General features: G+C 35.3%; 1 protein-coding gene across 1 annotated transcript in view; it reads right to left on the minus strand.

The window, feature by feature from the left end:
• Window positions 1–2159: 2159 nt before the first annotated feature.
• Window positions 2160–18620, minus strand: part of LOC124368315 (glycine receptor subunit beta-type 4-like) — a 185234-nt gene continuing 168773 nt past the window's right edge. Inside the window, exons 8-10 of the mRNA XM_046825589.1 lie at window positions 17180–17474; window positions 8470–8550; window positions 2160–2923 (exon numbers count right to left, since the gene is read on the minus strand). Coding sequence (XP_046681545.1) covers window positions 2717–2923; window positions 8470–8550; window positions 17180–17474 — 583 coding nt within the window. The 3' untranslated portion in view covers window positions 2160–2716. The remainder of the gene's footprint in view (window positions 2924–8469; window positions 8551–17179; window positions 17475–18620) is intronic.

The raw sequence follows: 18620 nt of genomic DNA on the forward strand, positions 1-18620 counted from the left end.
ATAATCATTCAGAAATATGAATATAAATTCAGTTTTTTTACATATTTACAAAGTAGCATAGCGTATACAAACTTCGACAGTATATGATACTTACTGTTATTGCTATAGATAAATTGGTGAAATTCTAAGAAAACAGTGATTTCATTATTATAATTAGTACTAAATGTTTGGACTAGTCCATGAATACACTAATGTCTATATTCATACGTACATGATAGTTATAAAGGTAATGGATAGTTAGAAGAACTAACGTAGTGCTGAGATCAAAACAACAATATTTCTATTTTGAATGACTAAATTGGTCAAGATGTTCAGGCCTTCTTAGCCCTCAAAATTTAAATCTTAAATTAAATTGTACCTCAAATTTATCACTTGCCAATTTATGACAAATGCTTTGAAGATACCTATATTAGAAATTAATTTCATGGATAATATTCAGTTTTTAATGCCTCAATAAATGGTTTACATTACCTCAAAAGTATAAAGTTTACATTATTTTAGTTGCTTTGGCTTTTTAGCTCTTTCAATCCCAATATCTTTTGCATGATTTCAGCTTTCAAAATTGAGTAACGGCATGGCTAATTTAAGAGTTTGAATAAAAATATTGTACTAAAAGAGTATATTAAAACATGATTTTTTTCGTATTTGTTTGCTTAGTCTATAAATTAAAGTACACTGTAATTTTGTGTTTGAGTGCAAGTAAAAATATGTACAAATATATAAATAGTGTAAATATGAAGTCAAAATATTGTTTTTATAATTTTAGTATTTTAAATGAAATACTGTAAACAGTTTTATCGTAACATGTTATCAAAACTTATAGTGGACATTAGATATGGATTAAAAATACAATTATAAAATAGAGGATCGAATGATGCCTTCTATTTGCATATTACACAACAGAGATTTCTGAAACCTCTAAGTTGAGTTGTTGTTTGGGACATTGTAGTTTCTATTGTGTTTTTATAAAAACTAAAATTAAACTTTTTTTACATACAATTGAATGAATTGATCTAAATCTAAAAAAATCTAAAAATTGATCTAAATTGCAAGTGTTGTCTGATACGCCAGAGTTATTTTAAGATTGTTGAATTCCAGCTAAAAATTATATACTTTTGCTATACTATCTTAAAAATAATAGAAACAATGAAAAAAGATTCTCTAAACTGATTTATGAATTTGATTTAAATGTAAAATTTCATAAAAACTGGACAACTTGTATGGTTTCTATAATGATTTCAATTACACTTTATTCCAAATTAAATTGTTATATATTATAACTATTAAATGAACTTTTTGTAGAGAGATACAGTTTTATATATAATTAAGTATCTAATAGACTATAAACAATCCAAATTTGATTCAGTAAAATGTACAAAAAGTTTTGAGAAAAATTATGAAAAGTTAAACTTGAAAAAAATACAAAATATATGTACCAATTACATGTATTTGAAAGTTTATTCTTAGTCAGCTCATTCATTTGGTTATTGCCGACAGGTTTTTGGTATTATATGGAGGCCATTTACTGTTTTTGAAAGAGTTTTTATTACCAGGGATCTATAAAACTACATTATTAGAAAGAAAAGATTTTATTTCACTAACTAACTGTGAAAATTACAAGTCATTATCGACAATCAGTTCTTTGTTTCATGCCTCTGAAAGGAAGCTATGTCGGTGAGGAGGCCACTCTGTACCTATCTACTACCTGTTCTTACACGATATAAGTAGGTTTAGATTAGGTTATCATACTAGTACTACGCTATGTTACTAGTAGAATCAAAGTTAAAGATAACCTTTACGAGTGCTCACGTGATCTGAGCTTGAATTTGGGTACTATCTCGAAGAATGTTTATCTTTTTTTGCAAAAAGTGTGGGGTGGCACCAAAGGAAAAACATTCCTCAAGATAGTACCTAAATTCAAGCTCAGATCATGAGTGCTCGTTACATTTTTATATTTATAGTATGTACCTATGTATTTACCTACTTATTCGTATATAGCCTAATAACATATAGTAGATAGGGACAGAGTGGCCTCCTTCCACCGACATCGCTTCCTTTTGGGAGCCAAAAAACAAAGAACTGATTGCCATAATGACATGTAATTTTCATAGTAAGTGATTTAAAGTCTTTTATTTCTAATAATGTAGTTTTTTAGGTCTCCGGTAACAAAAACTCTTCAAAAAATAGTGGCCTCCGGATAATACAAAAGTACTGCCCAATGTTAACTTACATGGATACACACATATAGACATTTTTGATCTTTGAGAGTCCCATAAGATAGATGTTTCTAAAAAAACAAATATTTAATCTCTTTACCATCACATTATTTTTTCTATTTTATATGGAAGAGAAAATAAAAGAACAAATAAAAAGTTATAACATCCTACATCAAACTTAAAAATCATCCTAAAAAGGAATTTAAATTAGAATAGGTGTCTTAATTTCGGAGTTTACTTCTTTCTGAGTAATCAGATGTATGGTATAAACATAATATTTGAAAATGGTATAGTAAGCATTTGGAGAGTTTATAGATAGATGTTTGTGACGGAACATTTTAAAAATGGGATTGAAAGGGTTAAAAGTAGTGACCTTGAAATTAAGGCCTTACATTGTGAACAATGTCTTTGATTAATTGCTATGGACGGTTTCACCATTAAAATGTTTGACTTATGACCAGCACGGTCTATAGATGGTAGATGACCTTGGCGACACTGGGTCATACGGCGTCGCGTCGCTTGGCCTCGTTGAGGTATGTGACCCAGTAGACCACTGTGAACACGAGGAAGCTGAGAGGGAAGAGTGCGAGGGAAACTTGGTCAAGAGTGCCGCGCTGAGAGCCGCAATACAGGATAATGTATTCTGTCACAGCGCGCAGACGTGGCTTCTGCTCCGCTTCTGATTGGCCGGCCTCAGTATTGTTTTCCTACAACATCCATTGTGCTCACTTTGTGTTATTAAAACCAGAAGCACTCTTTAATTTCCAAATGGCATAATGGTGTATTTCTAATGTATTACATACGTAAACGTAAACTGTTATGTTATGTGAGCAAAAATTTTCTATGATAACATCAATACTGTATAGGAGTAGCATGCACAAAAATTCTAGCTGATTTAAAATCCTATCATCAGATCTTATTGTCTGAAATTTCATAAAAATGGCTTCTGGGGTACTGAATTAAAGTACAATAACATAAGTATCACATAGGAGTACTATTTTGATTAGTATTATTAATTGTGTCCCTCTCAGCCAGTGGTGTATATAGAAAATTCTTTCGGAGGGGCTGATTCACTGGGTCGATTATATAAAATACCCTGCAAAATAAGGGGTTCAGGATTATTCTGCTGGGAAAGTTTTGAGCCTTAAGACCTCATAATTGTGTTCTAGCACAAAACAAACTACTGAGTACAATTTTAATATTTATTATGAGTGTTGGGTTTAACTCTAGGACACCTTCATCTTAATGCAGTGCCTGAAATCTGACGTTGCTACAGACTTGACTCTTGGAATCTGAAGCCATTTTCATCTGAAGAGATTGAAAAAAGTCGACTTTGAAGTTCAAAACGATTAATTTAGATTGTTTCCACAACAGAGATACCCAGATTGCATAATGTATAAAAATAGTGTAATCCAGATGAATTGGCATTGTCATTGTCTCATCAGGTGCACAATTGAGTGCACTACGATGTTACAGACACGATCTCTAAGCACGGTGGAGCAACCGAGTTTTCTACACACAACTTAGCCATGGTGGAAAAGATTGATGAGCCAGATTCCAGGAATCAAGTGTGTAATAGCATCAGATTCCAGACACTGCATCAAGAAGAAGGTGAACTGCAGCTAAACTCAACATTCATATTAAATTAACCTTTCACACCATGACTACACTTAATATTTTGTATTTCAACGTTTTGGGGAGTGGAGTTTGAGCCTCCATACACCCTTTTGCACTCAGCTACCTATTTGAGTACAATAAATTCAAGAAGTCAAGCTTCTATAAAAATGAAAACCTAGTAATCATAACCACTAGTCAATATCTAATTATATTTATTTTGTACAAATGTAAACCTATATAAACACATAGTACAAATTATATTCTCCTGACTGGAATACTCATTTATATTTTTAAATGATACAAGTATACTGTTGTACTGTGCAGTATCAATGGCAAAACAAAATATTGTTGAAAGAAATACTTAATAAATTCACTAAAAATTATTTTGATACACCTTTCAGTTAGTTTATACTCATACACACTGGATTAAATTAAACCAGTAGTTACTAGACCCAATTTAAAAAGTTCTTTATGATACAGTTTAATTATGGTACAAATTGTCACAGTTGTTAGTTATATGAAAGACTTGTTACTAATGCATGCACTAAAACTAGTAACATTTACACTAGAAAGTGCTTTCAGCTTACCTCTGAATAGAAGTTAATCCCATGTTAGAGTCAATGAAACAGTGACAAATGATGTGAATGATTAAACTGTGTCTGATTTGCGTTATGTTGTGAAAAAGAAATAATAGCAAATTAGATAGAATAGAATTAACATGATTTGATGAGTAAGTTATGACTATGTGGAGTTATATTAAGTGAACATTTTGATATGTATTGAAGAGTGTTAGTTCTAATTACGATTCATAGTAATGAGGAGGGAAGTTTTTTTTAAAAAAAAAGACAATATGAATTAGCATAAAAATGTTATGCTGTTTAACAATGGTGTAGTTAAAGTAAAATACTTTACTTTTGTACCCTTTGAAAAATTAGCACAGACTTGGACACCTGAATGAGTCAAGGAAGGACCTGCAAGGGTATGTGCTTGGAATGCAACCACGAAATGAATTGCAATCAGACCACCTGCTTTGCTTGTAATTACTTCAGACCACCTACTTTGGTTGTAATTGATCAAGCCACCTGCCTTGCTTGTCATTGTTTCAAACCACCTGCCTTGCTTCAGGCCACTTGTCTTACTTGACATTGATCGAGGCCACCTGTCTTGCTTGTTATTGCTTCAGGCTACTTGCCTTACTTGTCATTGCTTCAGACCGCCTGTCTTGCTTGTTGTTGCTTCAGGCCACTTGCCTTACTTGTCATTGCTTCAGACCACCTGTCTTGGTGTTCATTGCTTCAGGCCACTTGTCTTACTTGACATTGATCGAGGCCACCTGTCTTGCTTGTCATTGCTTCAGCCTACTTGTCTTACTTGTCATTGCTTCAGCCCACGCCTGTCTTGCTTGTTGTTGCTTCAGGTCACTTGTCTTACTTGACATTGATCGAGGCCCACCTGTCTTGCTTGTCATTGCTTCAGGCTACTTGCCTTACTTGTCATTGCTTCAGACCCACCTGTCTTGCTTGTTGTTGCTTCAGGCCACTTGCCTTACTTGTCATTGCTTCAGACCGCCTGTCTTGCTTGTTGTTGCTTTCAAATCACCTGCCTTGCTGTTTATTACTTTAGGCCACTTGCCTTACTTATCATTGCTTGAAGCCCATCTGTCTTGGTGTTCATTGCTTGAGCCCACTTGTCTTGCTGTTCATTGCTTGAGGCTACTTGCCTTACTTATCATTGCTTGAGCCCACCTGTCTTGGTGTTCATTGCTTGAGGCTACTTGCCTTACTTATCATTGCTTAAGCCCACCAGTCTTGGTGTTTTCATTGCTTGTAGCCCACTTGTCTTGCTGTTCATTGCTTGAGGCTACTTTGCCTTACTTATTCATTGCTTGAGCCCATCTGTCTTGGTGTTCATTGCTTGAGCCCACTTGTCTTGCTGTTCATTGCTTGAGGCTACTTGCCTTACTTATCATTGCTTGAGCCCACCTGTCTTGGTGTTCATTGCTTGAGGCTACTTGCCTTACTTATCATTGCTTGGAGCCCACCTGTCTTGGTGTTCATTGCTTGAGGCTACTTGCCTTACTTATCATTGCTTGAGTCCCACCTGTCTTGGTGTTCATTGCTTGAGGCTACTTGTCTTGCTGTTTCATTGCTTGAGGCTACTTGGCCTTACTTATCATTGCTTGAGCCCACCTGTCTTGGTGTTCATTGCTTGAGGCTACTTGCCTTACTTATCATTGCTTGAGCCCATCCGTCCTTGGTGTTCATTGCTTGAGCCCCACTTGTCTTGGTGTTCATTGCTTGAGGCTACTTGCCTTACTTATCATTGCTTGAGACCACCTGTCTTGGTGTTCATTGCTTGAGGCTACTTGTCTTGCTGTTCATTGCTTGAGGCTACTTGCCTTACTTATCCCATTGCTTGAGCCCACCTGTCTTGGTGTTCATTGCTTTTGAGGGCTACTTGTCTTGCTGTTCATTGCTTGAGGCTACTTGCCTTACTTATCATTGCTTGAGGCCCACCTGTCTTGGTGTGTTCATTTGCTTGAGCCCACTTGTCTTGCTGTTCATTTGCTTGAGGCTACTTGCCTTACTTATCATTGCTTGAGCCCACCTGTCTTGGTGTTCATTGCTTGAGGCTACTTGTCTTGCTGTTCATTGCTTGAGGCTACTTGCCTTACTTATCATTGCTTGAGCCCACCTGTCTTGGTGTTCATTGCTTGAGGCTACTTGTCTTGCTGTTCATTGCTTGAGGGCTACTGCCTTACTTATCATTGCTTGAGCCCACCTGTCTTGGTGTTCATTGCTTGAGGCTACTTGTCTTGCTGTTCATTGCTTGAGGCTACTTGCCTTACTTATCATTGCTTGAGCCCACCTGTCTTGGTGTTCATTGCTTGAGGCCCACTGTCTTGCTGTTCATTGCTTGAGGCTACTTGCCTTACTTATCATTGCTTGAGCCCACCTGTCTTGGTGTTCATTGCTTGAGGCTACTTGTCTTGCTGTTCATTGCTTGAGGCTACTTGCCTTACTTATCATTGCTTGAGCCCACTTGTCTTGCTGTTTCATTGCTTGAGCCCACCTGTTTTGTTGTTCATTTCTCTTCAAACCACCTCTCTTGATTGTTTGTTGCTTTAAACCACCTGCCTTACTTGTCATTCCTTAAGGCCAGCAGCTTTTGATTCCCAGCTGGAATCAATACTTCCTACGGATATTAGGAAGTATTTTTAACCTGCCTAACTCAGCTCTTCAAAGTTTTATAAGAATGGTTTCAAATTTACAAAAAGTTCTTAAAAACAGCCATGCCAGAAGTATATTGAACTCTACTTCCTATAGACACCTGGGCCACTACCTGTATCGGCCAAATAAATTTAAATAAAAATCTTAGTTTTAACTATAACCTTACATTTGTCACTTCAATGAGGACAGTTTTTCTAATGGTTTGGTTACACTCTGGATCAAACATGATTAAACTTGTTGGAACTTATGTGCCAAAAGTTAGGTGTTACACAACCTATATTTACATTTCACGTTTTCCAAAACTGACTTCTAATTCCTCCAAAAGTGTCATTTAGGCTGTTCTATACTAACAGTAGAAAATAATTTTCCTGAGTTCATTGGAAACCCCAAAATGTGGGGTTACAGTTGCAAAAAGATTCTGTGATCCCAATCTTGTGATCTGACACACCTGGCCATCGGAAGATTTTAGACCATAGCTGAAAACTTGGAGAAAGGAATTGAAAGAGTAAGACAACCTTGAAATAAACGTAAAAACCATTTCAGGTTATTCACTGGGTGTATAATGTATGGTCATCATAGAGTATGGAATTTTCCTAGTGCATCTCAGCTGTTTGGAAGAATTTATAACAGTTTTCTCTGAGCCAGACGAAATTTTCAATATGAGGAATAGGATGACAGGATTCAACAAGTGTTACGTGGAGTTAGATAGTTTAACCTCTCATTACATGAGAGCTTTGGATTTATCTTAAGTTCAGGCTTACTTCCTTACAATACAGCCCTTCCCACTCCATACTCTCCATTTCTCTACATGAATGATTTGTCTGTTTGGATAGGTTCTGTTAGCCAGTTAGATTGATAACTAAAGGCTGCTACCATTGATTGATGAGTACTTTCCTCCACCAATTAGGACCCATAGTATTGTTGGGCGACGCTGTTGGGAAAGACAAGGTAAAAATTACAGGCATTTACAAAAAAATAGGAACATTTTTTTTTGTTTACAAAAAAAAAAAAAAAAACAGGCATTAATTTGGAATATTGATATTGTTGGCAAAAGTACAGAGTAGGTATCAACTTAACAAGAGGAGAGATAAACATTTCAACAATTAAAATACTTGTTTTCACTGTGGCACCAGACATGTGCTGACTTTATGATAGCTGGAATAATAACTGGATATGCCTGCCGCAGTCGAGGTTTCAAACAAATTGAGGCAGATAATTTTGAAAAATTTCTTACTGTTTGCCAATTTGATAGAGTTGTAGTTGTGTGTACTATAGAATGTGGTATGAGAATGAAGGTATTGCACAATTTAGGTCAGAGGGTTCAACAGGAAGAGATTATCTCACACATAATAAGTTTAATATACAGTGATATTACAACAATTGAGAATGATAATTGAGTGTCTCACCTGGCAAAGGTTTAAGGACGAACTCCAAACTTTATTCAAACATAAATAGACAGAGTTTGGGTGCCATTCTGACAACTCTACCTGAAATGGAAACTTTTATTGATTGGATACAAATTCAAACAGGTTATTGCTCTTCAATATTGTGCTATACTATAGGTACAGGTTATGCCAAACTGAATTTCCAAATTATTCGTAAATAATAATATCATTACTGTAATAGTTCTAAGAAGTTCAAAATCCGAGTTTTTCTACCTGCCTATTTTGAAATGTAAGAGGTGTATTTAGAAGCTCTAAGAGTTTTCTTAGAACTGAAGGAGGAGGGATCCAAGGATTAGATGGAGTCAGAGAGCTGTACCGGTATAAAGATACGAAGTATAGCTGTGCTATTGGAGAAGGAGACAAGGAGAATTTATGTAGTTCTTAGCCTACTCTTTGTGTCAATGCCGAATGATGTAGCGAAGAAGATAACATTATGCAAAGGAGTATAAAGGTTATATTTGTGGTTTATCACACAAACTTTGATACTGTAGCATTTGCGAATGGTGGGAGTATAGAGAGATAAATGAGGAGGTACATAAAACTTTGAAATGTCATCAGAGGAGTTGTCACTTTTTGGGTGAGATTTGATACTGTTCCAAAAAATAAGATTAGAGAAGACTAATGATGAGAGAACAGTAGATAAGGAAATAAATTAAAGAGAAAGCAGGGTTCATAAATGTATAGAAAGTATAGAAAAGAGCAAATACGTATAGAGAGGAGCATGGTGGTATAGAGATGAGAAAGATAGTGTAGAGAAAAGCATGGAAATATAGAGAGGAGCAAGGTAGTATGCAGAGAAGCATGGTGGTATAGAGAGGAGCAAGGTACTATAGAAAGGAGCGTGGTACTATACAGAGAAGCATGGTGGTATAGAGAGGAGAGCAAGGTAGTATGCAGAGAAGCATGGTGGTATAGAGAGGAGCAAGGTAGTATGCAGAGAAGCATGGTGGTACTATACAGAGGAGCAAGGTAGTATGCAGAGAAGCATGGTGGTATAGAGAGGAGCAAGGTAGTATGCAGAGAAGCATGGTGGTATAGAGAGGAGCAAGGTAGTATGCAGAGAAGCATGGTGGTATAGAGAGGAGCAAGGTAGTATGCAGAGAAGCATGGTGGTATAGAGAGGAGCAAGGTAGTATGCAGAGAAGCATGGTGGTATAGAGAGGAGCATGGAAGTATAGAGGAGGAAGGTAGTATAGAGAGGAGGAATGAAGTATAGATAGAGAGTAGCAAGAAACTACAGAGACAAGCAAGGTTGTATCATTGACATGTCTGAAAGTGATGTATAGAGGATACTTTGTACCTATAATGTTGTAAGGAGCAGAACATTAGTTGAATTAGAAAGAAAAAGTGATATTGCAAGCAGTATGAAATGATGTTTTTTTTTATAAGAAGAGTCTGAGAAGAACCAGTATTTAAAAGGATCGAGAATGATCCGAAGGACTAATGTAATTTGTACATGTAAAGAGGATGCGCAGCATAAGTTGCCAGAGAAGGTACACAAGAATAGTATGTGAGGAAGATGACCAAGAGGAAAACCAAGGGACAAGGAGAAATGAGAAAGGCATTGAGAGAAGAGAAGAGAAGGGTACTGGCAGAGAGTGTTTAAAATAGTACATGGGAAGATGGAAGAAGGCGTCAAGGAACCAAAGTGATGCAGATAACTTTGGTAGGTGACAATGAAAGAGTAAATTTATTCTAGTACTTCATTTTTCTTTTAAGTGGATGTTATTCCACTTTGTATGTACAGCAATTACGTTTTTATAATACAATACTGAATGGAAAACAATGGAAGTAAAAAATATTGATTAAAAAAATCATTTATGTTTTATTTCAAAGTGGATAGTTCTGGTAAACAAGACAATTTTGTAAAAACATAAAAGTGCCATGAATGCATTTGGTGTGCACCAGGAAATATAAGCAAAATAGTAGAGTATAATGAAAGTGCAATAGGCTCAATGATATAGTTAATAATGATTGATATGTAGATTATTCTGGAAGATGGTGCATATTAATGACTACCCTACCTTTATTACTATAAGGCACATCCGTATGTAATATTGTACTATAGTGGAAGTTAAAGGTGTAACATTATTCAAACATGCAGCCATTGTTTCTGTTCCAGCAATAAAATCCATATTTTAGTTTTTATATCGATGATTTAAACCTATGTTTGCTTTCAGGATTTGTTTTTTGGAGAAATTATACAAACATCTTATTTTACAAGTATTTCTGTTATAATTCACTTCACTTTACAATCTTAGCCATTTTATAGTTCTGTCATTATTATTGGTGTTAAAGGTCAGGATTCTGAGAGTAAGTACTTTTCAGCACTATTTATATAAGCAGTGTTTAAAAAAAAGTTGTGATTGTTGTCCTTTACTAACTGAAGTATTAAGAAACACATCATGTAAACTCAGGGTAAATATATCAATTATTTGTGTTTTTAATATTGTAGCACATGTAACTTGTTAGAGAAGTTAAAAAATATCTGTCCCATATATATTTATATTGAATTATATTCATGACTGACATACAGGGTGTCCCATGAAGAAACGGAGAAACTGTCAGGACTTGATCTTACGGTGAAAATAATGAAAAAAGTTCATACACACATAGGTTTTTCTTAAAGTTTACGTATAATTTTTATTGGCTTATTTTACATCATTATCTTAAGAAATTAATTCTTTACAAGTTTTGTTAAAGAATTTTATGTGTTTGTTACACATTTAACAAAGTTAATCTACTTGAAACCTAAATGAAACTTGTTTTTGGATACCGAATTTTGCGTATTTCTTCAGATATCTTAAAAATTACTGCAGCTAGAGGTCTGGTACCAATTTTATTCAATTTTTCAGTTCAATTTGCATAATATACATTAAATTTTACGTCCTGGGTAACGCCCAAAATAATTTAATAGGGCTCCCTTTTAACGGTGGCACTGAAATCTGGGTGAAATCTTTCACCCTGTATAGCTCGCTAACTAAGCGTTTCTGGACCTATGTGTATATGTACTTTTTTCATTATTTTCACCGTAAGAACAAGTCCTGACAGTTTCTCCGTTTCTTCATGGGACACCCTGTATATAAATGCATATCATGTGAATATGGCTTATACTGAAAGCCATTTCCAAAACAAAACAAATTGTGTAATTTCTATGTTTTGTACATAAAGTAAATTTGAGATAGCTCATATACGCTATAAGATCCAACATTCTGGGTTTAACCTCAGTCTTTCATGCATTTAGATTTTACAACTAGGCTCTCAATTTCTTATGGATTACATTTGAACCTTAAGGCAATTGGTCTCCTTCCCTTTGTATTTTTACCTCATGTCCTTAAGCCTCCTTCTAAACCCAATCTTGTCATATTCAGTCATATATTTAACAGATTGACCTCTGAATTTATGGCCTTCCTTACTTTCCATTTTGAACTCTGATCTTCTATTCTACTCTGTACCTCTAGTTTTTAGATCTTTTACGTTTTGATTTATAAATCTATCACATGCTGTTCTTTCAAAATTGGCCTCTTTGATATTTCTTCCTTTCAGATTTGACTTCTAGGTCCTTGATATCACATGCTTTTATATTCCATGAAATCAGTATTTGATCTCTTGATCTTTGACATCAGACTTTCAAGGTTTAAGCTTTTTTTCTACTTTAAATTTACTTCTGGGTGCCTGGTCATCCTTAATGCAGACAAGGATTACGTCCTGTCTTCTATGATTTTTGATTTTGTATTTTACCTCTAGATCCTTTTAATAGTTTAAAATTTAATTTCTGTTATATTTATATCCACTTCTAGATTCATATCTGTACATCCATTATATTCTAAGATTTAATATTTGGGTTCTGCAATCTTGATCCTCCCCTAATTTTTTTTCAGGTTTAATATAAAAAGTTCTGAGTTTTCAAGCTTTTTGACTTCTTCTATCAGTATTTGATCTTTTATGCTCTCAGTTCGTTTTCTGAGTTTTGAGCTTCAATGCTTTCAGATTTATCCCTATTTCCCCATATCTTCCATTAACATTTTCTTACAATAATTAAGCTTACAAGCTATCAGAATCGACATGTAAGTTCTTTACACTTCATGTTTAAGGTGTAGGCTTTTAATAATAATTTTTTATAATTTGAGTCAAGGGTCCTTAATTGCCTATGCTTTTAATCTAGACCTATATCTTGATCTAAGTCCTTTTATCAGCTATTATTGTATATTTTACTTGATTCTTTCTCTTTTATTCTTTCAGATTTTACTTCTGAGTTACCTTTTATACCTCAGATATGACTTTTAGATTCTTAATTATTTTCTTAAAGTATGTATCCTCTAAGCCCACAATCTCCAACTCTTTAGATACACTTCCTGCTCCTTAATTATTTATTTTTTATATGTTACTGTTGGATACATTTGAATCAGCGCAGGAGTAGGGCAAGGTTACGGATTCTCCCCTCTCCTGATCAATTACGCCATTGGAAATAAATTGAAGACGCAAAGAGTGTGTGCCAGGCGATTTAAACATTAGAGGGAAAATAAATGTACTGGCATTTGCGGATGACGTTACAATTTTGCAGAAAACAGGATTTTACGAAACAAATACAGGGGTTTTAATTAGATGCAGCAAATATCGGACTTAGTTAATAAGAAGGAACTCAATATATGAAGATAAGCATATCTCTGTTGAGTGTGGCCTTAATCTCATCATCTGTACTGTGACTGCCGAGGTCTCGGATTTCCAAGGTCACCACGGATCTAGCTTTCGAACGGTTCCACTCGCCCCAATGATATCATTCAGTGAAGAGGTCACGGTTTGTGGTTTCACCGCCAAATTCCAAGACACCTCCAATTCTTGTCTGATGACCCGAACGTTATTGTCTGAGTTACCAGGTTTTATTTTATCCATATATTTAGCAAGTTCGTGTAAGTCCGGTCAGCGGCTGCCTCCAGACGGGCCTTCTCTAGGACTTTTTCTTTTAAGTGACATCTTTGGAATATAGTAGCAAGTTGCTTCACTTAAGCTTTCTCCATTTCAGTCGCCTGCTTCTCCTTTATTTGGCTCTCCTTCGATCAGCTGAAGTAAGGTGCCAGATACTCTCTTTGCAGAGGTCTCTAACCTGCCTCCAACACCGGAGTTGAGAGCATCGAGCTCCTACAGGAGTGACAAGCACCCTCACCAGTCCTCTCCTCGTGTTGAGAGCGAGAATGGACAAGGCCAGCGTCGTGACTGTGTTCTTAACCACAACTGCCCTCTTTTCTTCAGAGAGAAAGTAGCTTTTGAGAAAAGCTCAACAGGAAGTACGTTCCGATTCACCAACACCCTTTCCCTGTCCATTACTATCTGCCTGGTGCATCCGTGGATCTATCTGACCCATTCAGCGATGTGGCCCACTCCTATCTTGAGTAATGAAGGCACTCTATGATTAGTCTGACAGACCGCCCACATCTCTTTAATTTTTTTGACCTCAATCTCTTCAATCAGATCGAGGGTGTTCTCCCTCATCCTGATCGGCATCACCAATCTGTCACCTTAGGAGCTCCAGATCGGTGAGGTCCTTCTTAGGGTTGGTCCTCAGACATTGGTATTTCGCCCCTGTACTTCTGGCTTTAACCCCAGTGGATTGGCGTCCTCACTCTTAAGGGATTGAGCAATGCAGCCGCTCTTCCTAAAAGGATTCGCTTTGTCATTAGAACTTTTGTTTTTAGTGCCCATAAGATTTTGTACTACAAGGGGCAGAGCGTAGTGACCAGGAAGGGGGTACACTCGGACACAAAACGTCCTACCACAGTTCTCTGAGGCATCTCCATTTTTCTAGTCCAAGAATACACGGTAGGACGGGGCTTGCCCATGGATATGGAAATGCAGAGTCAAACCTCTGCGACCATGTCGCACCTGATCAAAGTCCGAAGTGGCAGTGTACAGACCTCACCCAAAGCGACCCATTGGCTGAACGAATTCACACAGCCCCCACCAGAGAGGTCTGAGGTTTTCCCCGGACGTTGGGCATTCTTCCAAGGCCATCCTCAACAGTACTGATCTTCAGACATCTCTTAGGAAGAAAAAGACAAGGAAAAGTTAAAGAGTTGAAGAGAGATTGGTAGACAGAAGAGAGATATGGGAAAAATAAGTGAGAAAACCACTGGAAATTCCAGTATCGGAAATAAAAGAGGTTAGCCAAGGGTGGTCAGTAAAGTACAAAGGAGTGGGATCTCATTTGGAAAGGAGGAAAATAGGAACCCGTGGAAGGAGCATGTCACAAGTAAGCGGAAGTAATGACATACTCAGCTCGGATAACCTCGTGGTTGTTGTCCATGCCCACTCATATAAATTACGCCATAAGCCCCTGGGCTACTCTTAACTACGTTATAATTATACTTAGTTCTTTTATCTTTAATTATTTTATATTTAAGAATTTATTTCTTGATCATGTTTTTAGATTTGTGGTCTATGTTCCGAATCTTTGATTCGTCAAGACTTGATATTTTAATTCTTGATCTTCAATGTTTTTAAATTGAATCATGGGTATTTAAATGATTTTAAGTTCGATCTGTTGTTTAGATACAACAGACCCTTAACCCCTAAGTTATCAGTATTTTCCAATGAGCTCCTGCTTTTACTTTAAATTTAGCATTTACACCTGATTTTCAATCGCTTTCCAGATTTCACATTTTGTAGAATGTCAATGTCCCATCATTGTGATGAGAACTTTGCTTTGCAATATTTTGTACTGTAAAGTTGTTCACCTCTCTCAGATCTGACTTCTGACTCATTAATTGTTAATACTTTTGGATACTTTATTATCCTGTTCTTAAGATCCTTGGGATTTCCTTGCTTTAAAATTTGACCTTTAGTCTTTTATCCTTCATTGTGTTTTTAGGTTTGCGTCATCGATTTTATATTTAAAAATGTTACCACTGGGTTATTACAGATGGGATCTTTAGGTTTTTGGTAATAAATAGTTTTAGATTTAATCTTTAGATTTATTAAATCCCTTCATATTCGATCTATCGTTTTTCATGTTTTTAGTGTACATCTCAAAGTTAAATACTTTCAAGAATGGTCTGTAGCTCTAGACTTGTGATGTCTATTTTAAAATTGTATCACCATTATAAAATGCAGAAAATGTTAGATTATAGATAATATGTCACATTATTACAAAAAGGTATTTTTTGAGAATAGTAATCTGCCGTAAATATATAAACTACACATACACTGAAAAACAGCCAAATATGTATTGCACAGGCTACTCTTGTAGTGATATAGTTTTATTTTTCAATTTCAAATTAAAATATTTTAAGGATTCCTTATGTATTAGTAGCACGTGCATTGCCTTTGGGATGAAGCACTACAAATAAAGAATTATAGAGTTCGTTTTTATAAGACAGAACATTCGTTATGTGGAAACAAATTATAAAATAGACTTTCTATAAAATTAATTCTTGTTCTTACTGTAGTATCAAATCTATTTTTATCTATTCGTAATCTACATTTTCGTAATTTCTACATCAACTAATAATCTACTGTACAGATATATTTACAAGCCATTGTTGTATTTCGTATAAGTTCTTAGATTTATTTAGTCCACATGAAATGCTCAGTCCAAACATAGAACAAAACAAGACATTGCTTTTTAAAATCCCAGAAGTATCAGTAAAAGAATTTACTATAAAGAAGAAACAAGTAGTCCAATAGGAGGTTTTAATGAATAAACCATAACTTTTTAACAATGTTCTGTGAAAATCATAAATTTTAAACTCCCAATGCAACTTGAGCTTACCTATATTGATTTTTTAGCGTTAAGAAAGTGATTACGTCATTTAATTACAAGAAATAATAAAGTTAGAGGAAAGTTTTCTTGATTGGTGCCAGTCAGTGGACACGAAATCATAAAATCGACTGATAATCTAACCCTGTTATACAATCCTAAATTGTATCTTGATAAATTAATTTGATAAATAAATAAAAAATCATAAAGTTCTTTTGTATTTAATACATTGAGTGATTACAATAAGTTATTTTAAAGCGATAAAATCCAATCCATGTAAAACAGCAAAATAGCTGTGGAATTTTTAAAGTATTTTTTAAATTTTAATGTAAATCTTTATATATTTAAGACATTTGCTAATTTAATAGAGAGAGGGATCACTTTACAACCAGCTACTTAAAAAAGAATTGCACACCATATAAACTACGCTACGATTTTATTTTTATGAGAATGTGTTTAAGTAATCACCAGCAAAATACGTTTACATCAAACCCTATCACAAGGATTGAAGTTTCAATAAACTCATCATCTAAGTTTAGACAAGAAGGAAGTTTTTGTTGCCGTAATAATAGGAAACTGTACAGTCTGCTTATGACACTACTTTAAGCAACACAGTTTTTTTTATCAAGGGGGTTCTTTCAACGCCAATGGAATTTTTCATTGATAGTACCAAACGTTTTTGAGGGAATCCATTTGCCAATGTTTATTGATCTCTTCGGGAATTGAACTCGTGACCTCAGAGCTGCAGACTTGTTCCTACGGTACGGGAAAGGTCAAGTGTTTTGCAAAGGTTTATCATTCAGAAACAGCCCTGACTGGCACCGACTCAAGCGAAAGTTAGAACCATGCCAAGAGAAGTGAAGAGATAGAAGAGATAGAGACGGAAGGAACATTCATGAAGGACGGAATCTCATTTACCCCTTGCAGCTGGTCCGACGAGGGTCCGTTCTTTGCTAATCGTGCATGATGTTGGGGATGTACCTTACTGGTGCCGAAGAGCCTTAACCTGGAGGCCTTGTCGGGGGGAGCTGCTACGTGATTGGGTGGCTGCAGCTGCATCTCGAGGTCCCGCTTCTTGTGACGCCAGTGCTTGTCGTACCGGATGCCGAACAGGACGATGAAATACTCCAGCAAAGCGAAGAAGACGAACAGTGTGCATGAGATGAGCCAGACCTCGATACACTTCAGCTCCAAGGCACTAGGTGAGTTGTTCCTGCAAAATTCAAATTGTTAATGAAGACATTTTACCAGCTTCTTCTTATTGGAAACTAAATGCTTAATATATAATCAAACACTCCAATAAATGAAAGATTTTTATTTTGTGAGGCCTTTCGTGCTCAAAGAACACATCGTCAGACCCACATAACTGAAATAAAAGTAAATTAATAATAAAAACAATTTAGATTTAAATAAAAACATATGTCTTGAAAAATACAAAGAGATAAGATTTTAAAGGCCAGGAAGCATGTCTACTGTATATATAAAAATTAACATTTAATTAGATTAAAGGCAGTAACGGTGAATTTTGTAGAGGTCCAGGTTCATTATTTACTAAATAATTTTGGTTCTTCTGCATAAAAATAGTTTCGTAAGCATCGAGGAATTTGTTGTCATTGATTTCTTTTAATAATTTGACTTGTGAAAAGCAGTGTCCAGTATGGAGTGCATGTTTCGCCATGGCCGATCTTTCCTCTTGCTGATACTTCAGACATGCTTTATGTTCCTTTACTCTCTTTTTTATTTTCCTTTTTGTTTGGCCAATATATTTTAAATCACAGTTGTCACAATTAATTTGATAGATTCCAGATTTTTCTTCATCGTCTATTTTATTCTTTGGATTTCCTAATATGTTTTTTAGTTTTATTTTGGAATTTGAGGATACATTAATACTGGCATGTGTTTTAAAACTTTTAGCAATTTCTGTAGTTAAATTGTTGTAAGACACAGATATCCATTTTTCAGGTTCTTTGCATTTAGTTTGATAGAGAGTTGTTCTAGAATTTCTTTCAATAGTTTTCTTTTTCTTTTTTATCATGTTGTCAATCATTTCAATTTTTGTAACCATTAAATAATGCAATTTCTTTAATTTTCTTTACTTCCTTTTTATAATTTTCAATTGATAGAGGGGTATGTAAGAGCCTGTGGATTAAACTGTGAAAAGCTGCTCTTTTTTGTGAAGGGGGATGAATTCACCGTTACTGCCTTTAATCTAATTAAATATTAATTTTTATATATACAGTAGACATGCTTCCTGGCCTTTAAAATCTTATCTCTTTGTATTTTTCAAGACATATGTTTTTATTTAAATCTAAATTGTTTTTATTATTAATTTACTTTTATTTCAGTTATGTGGGTCTGA

This window comes from Homalodisca vitripennis, chromosome 8, assembly GCF_021130785.1.
Source record: "Homalodisca vitripennis isolate AUS2020 chromosome 8, UT_GWSS_2.1, whole genome shotgun sequence".
NCBI lineage: Eukaryota > Metazoa > Arthropoda > Insecta > Hemiptera > Cicadellidae > Homalodisca > Homalodisca vitripennis.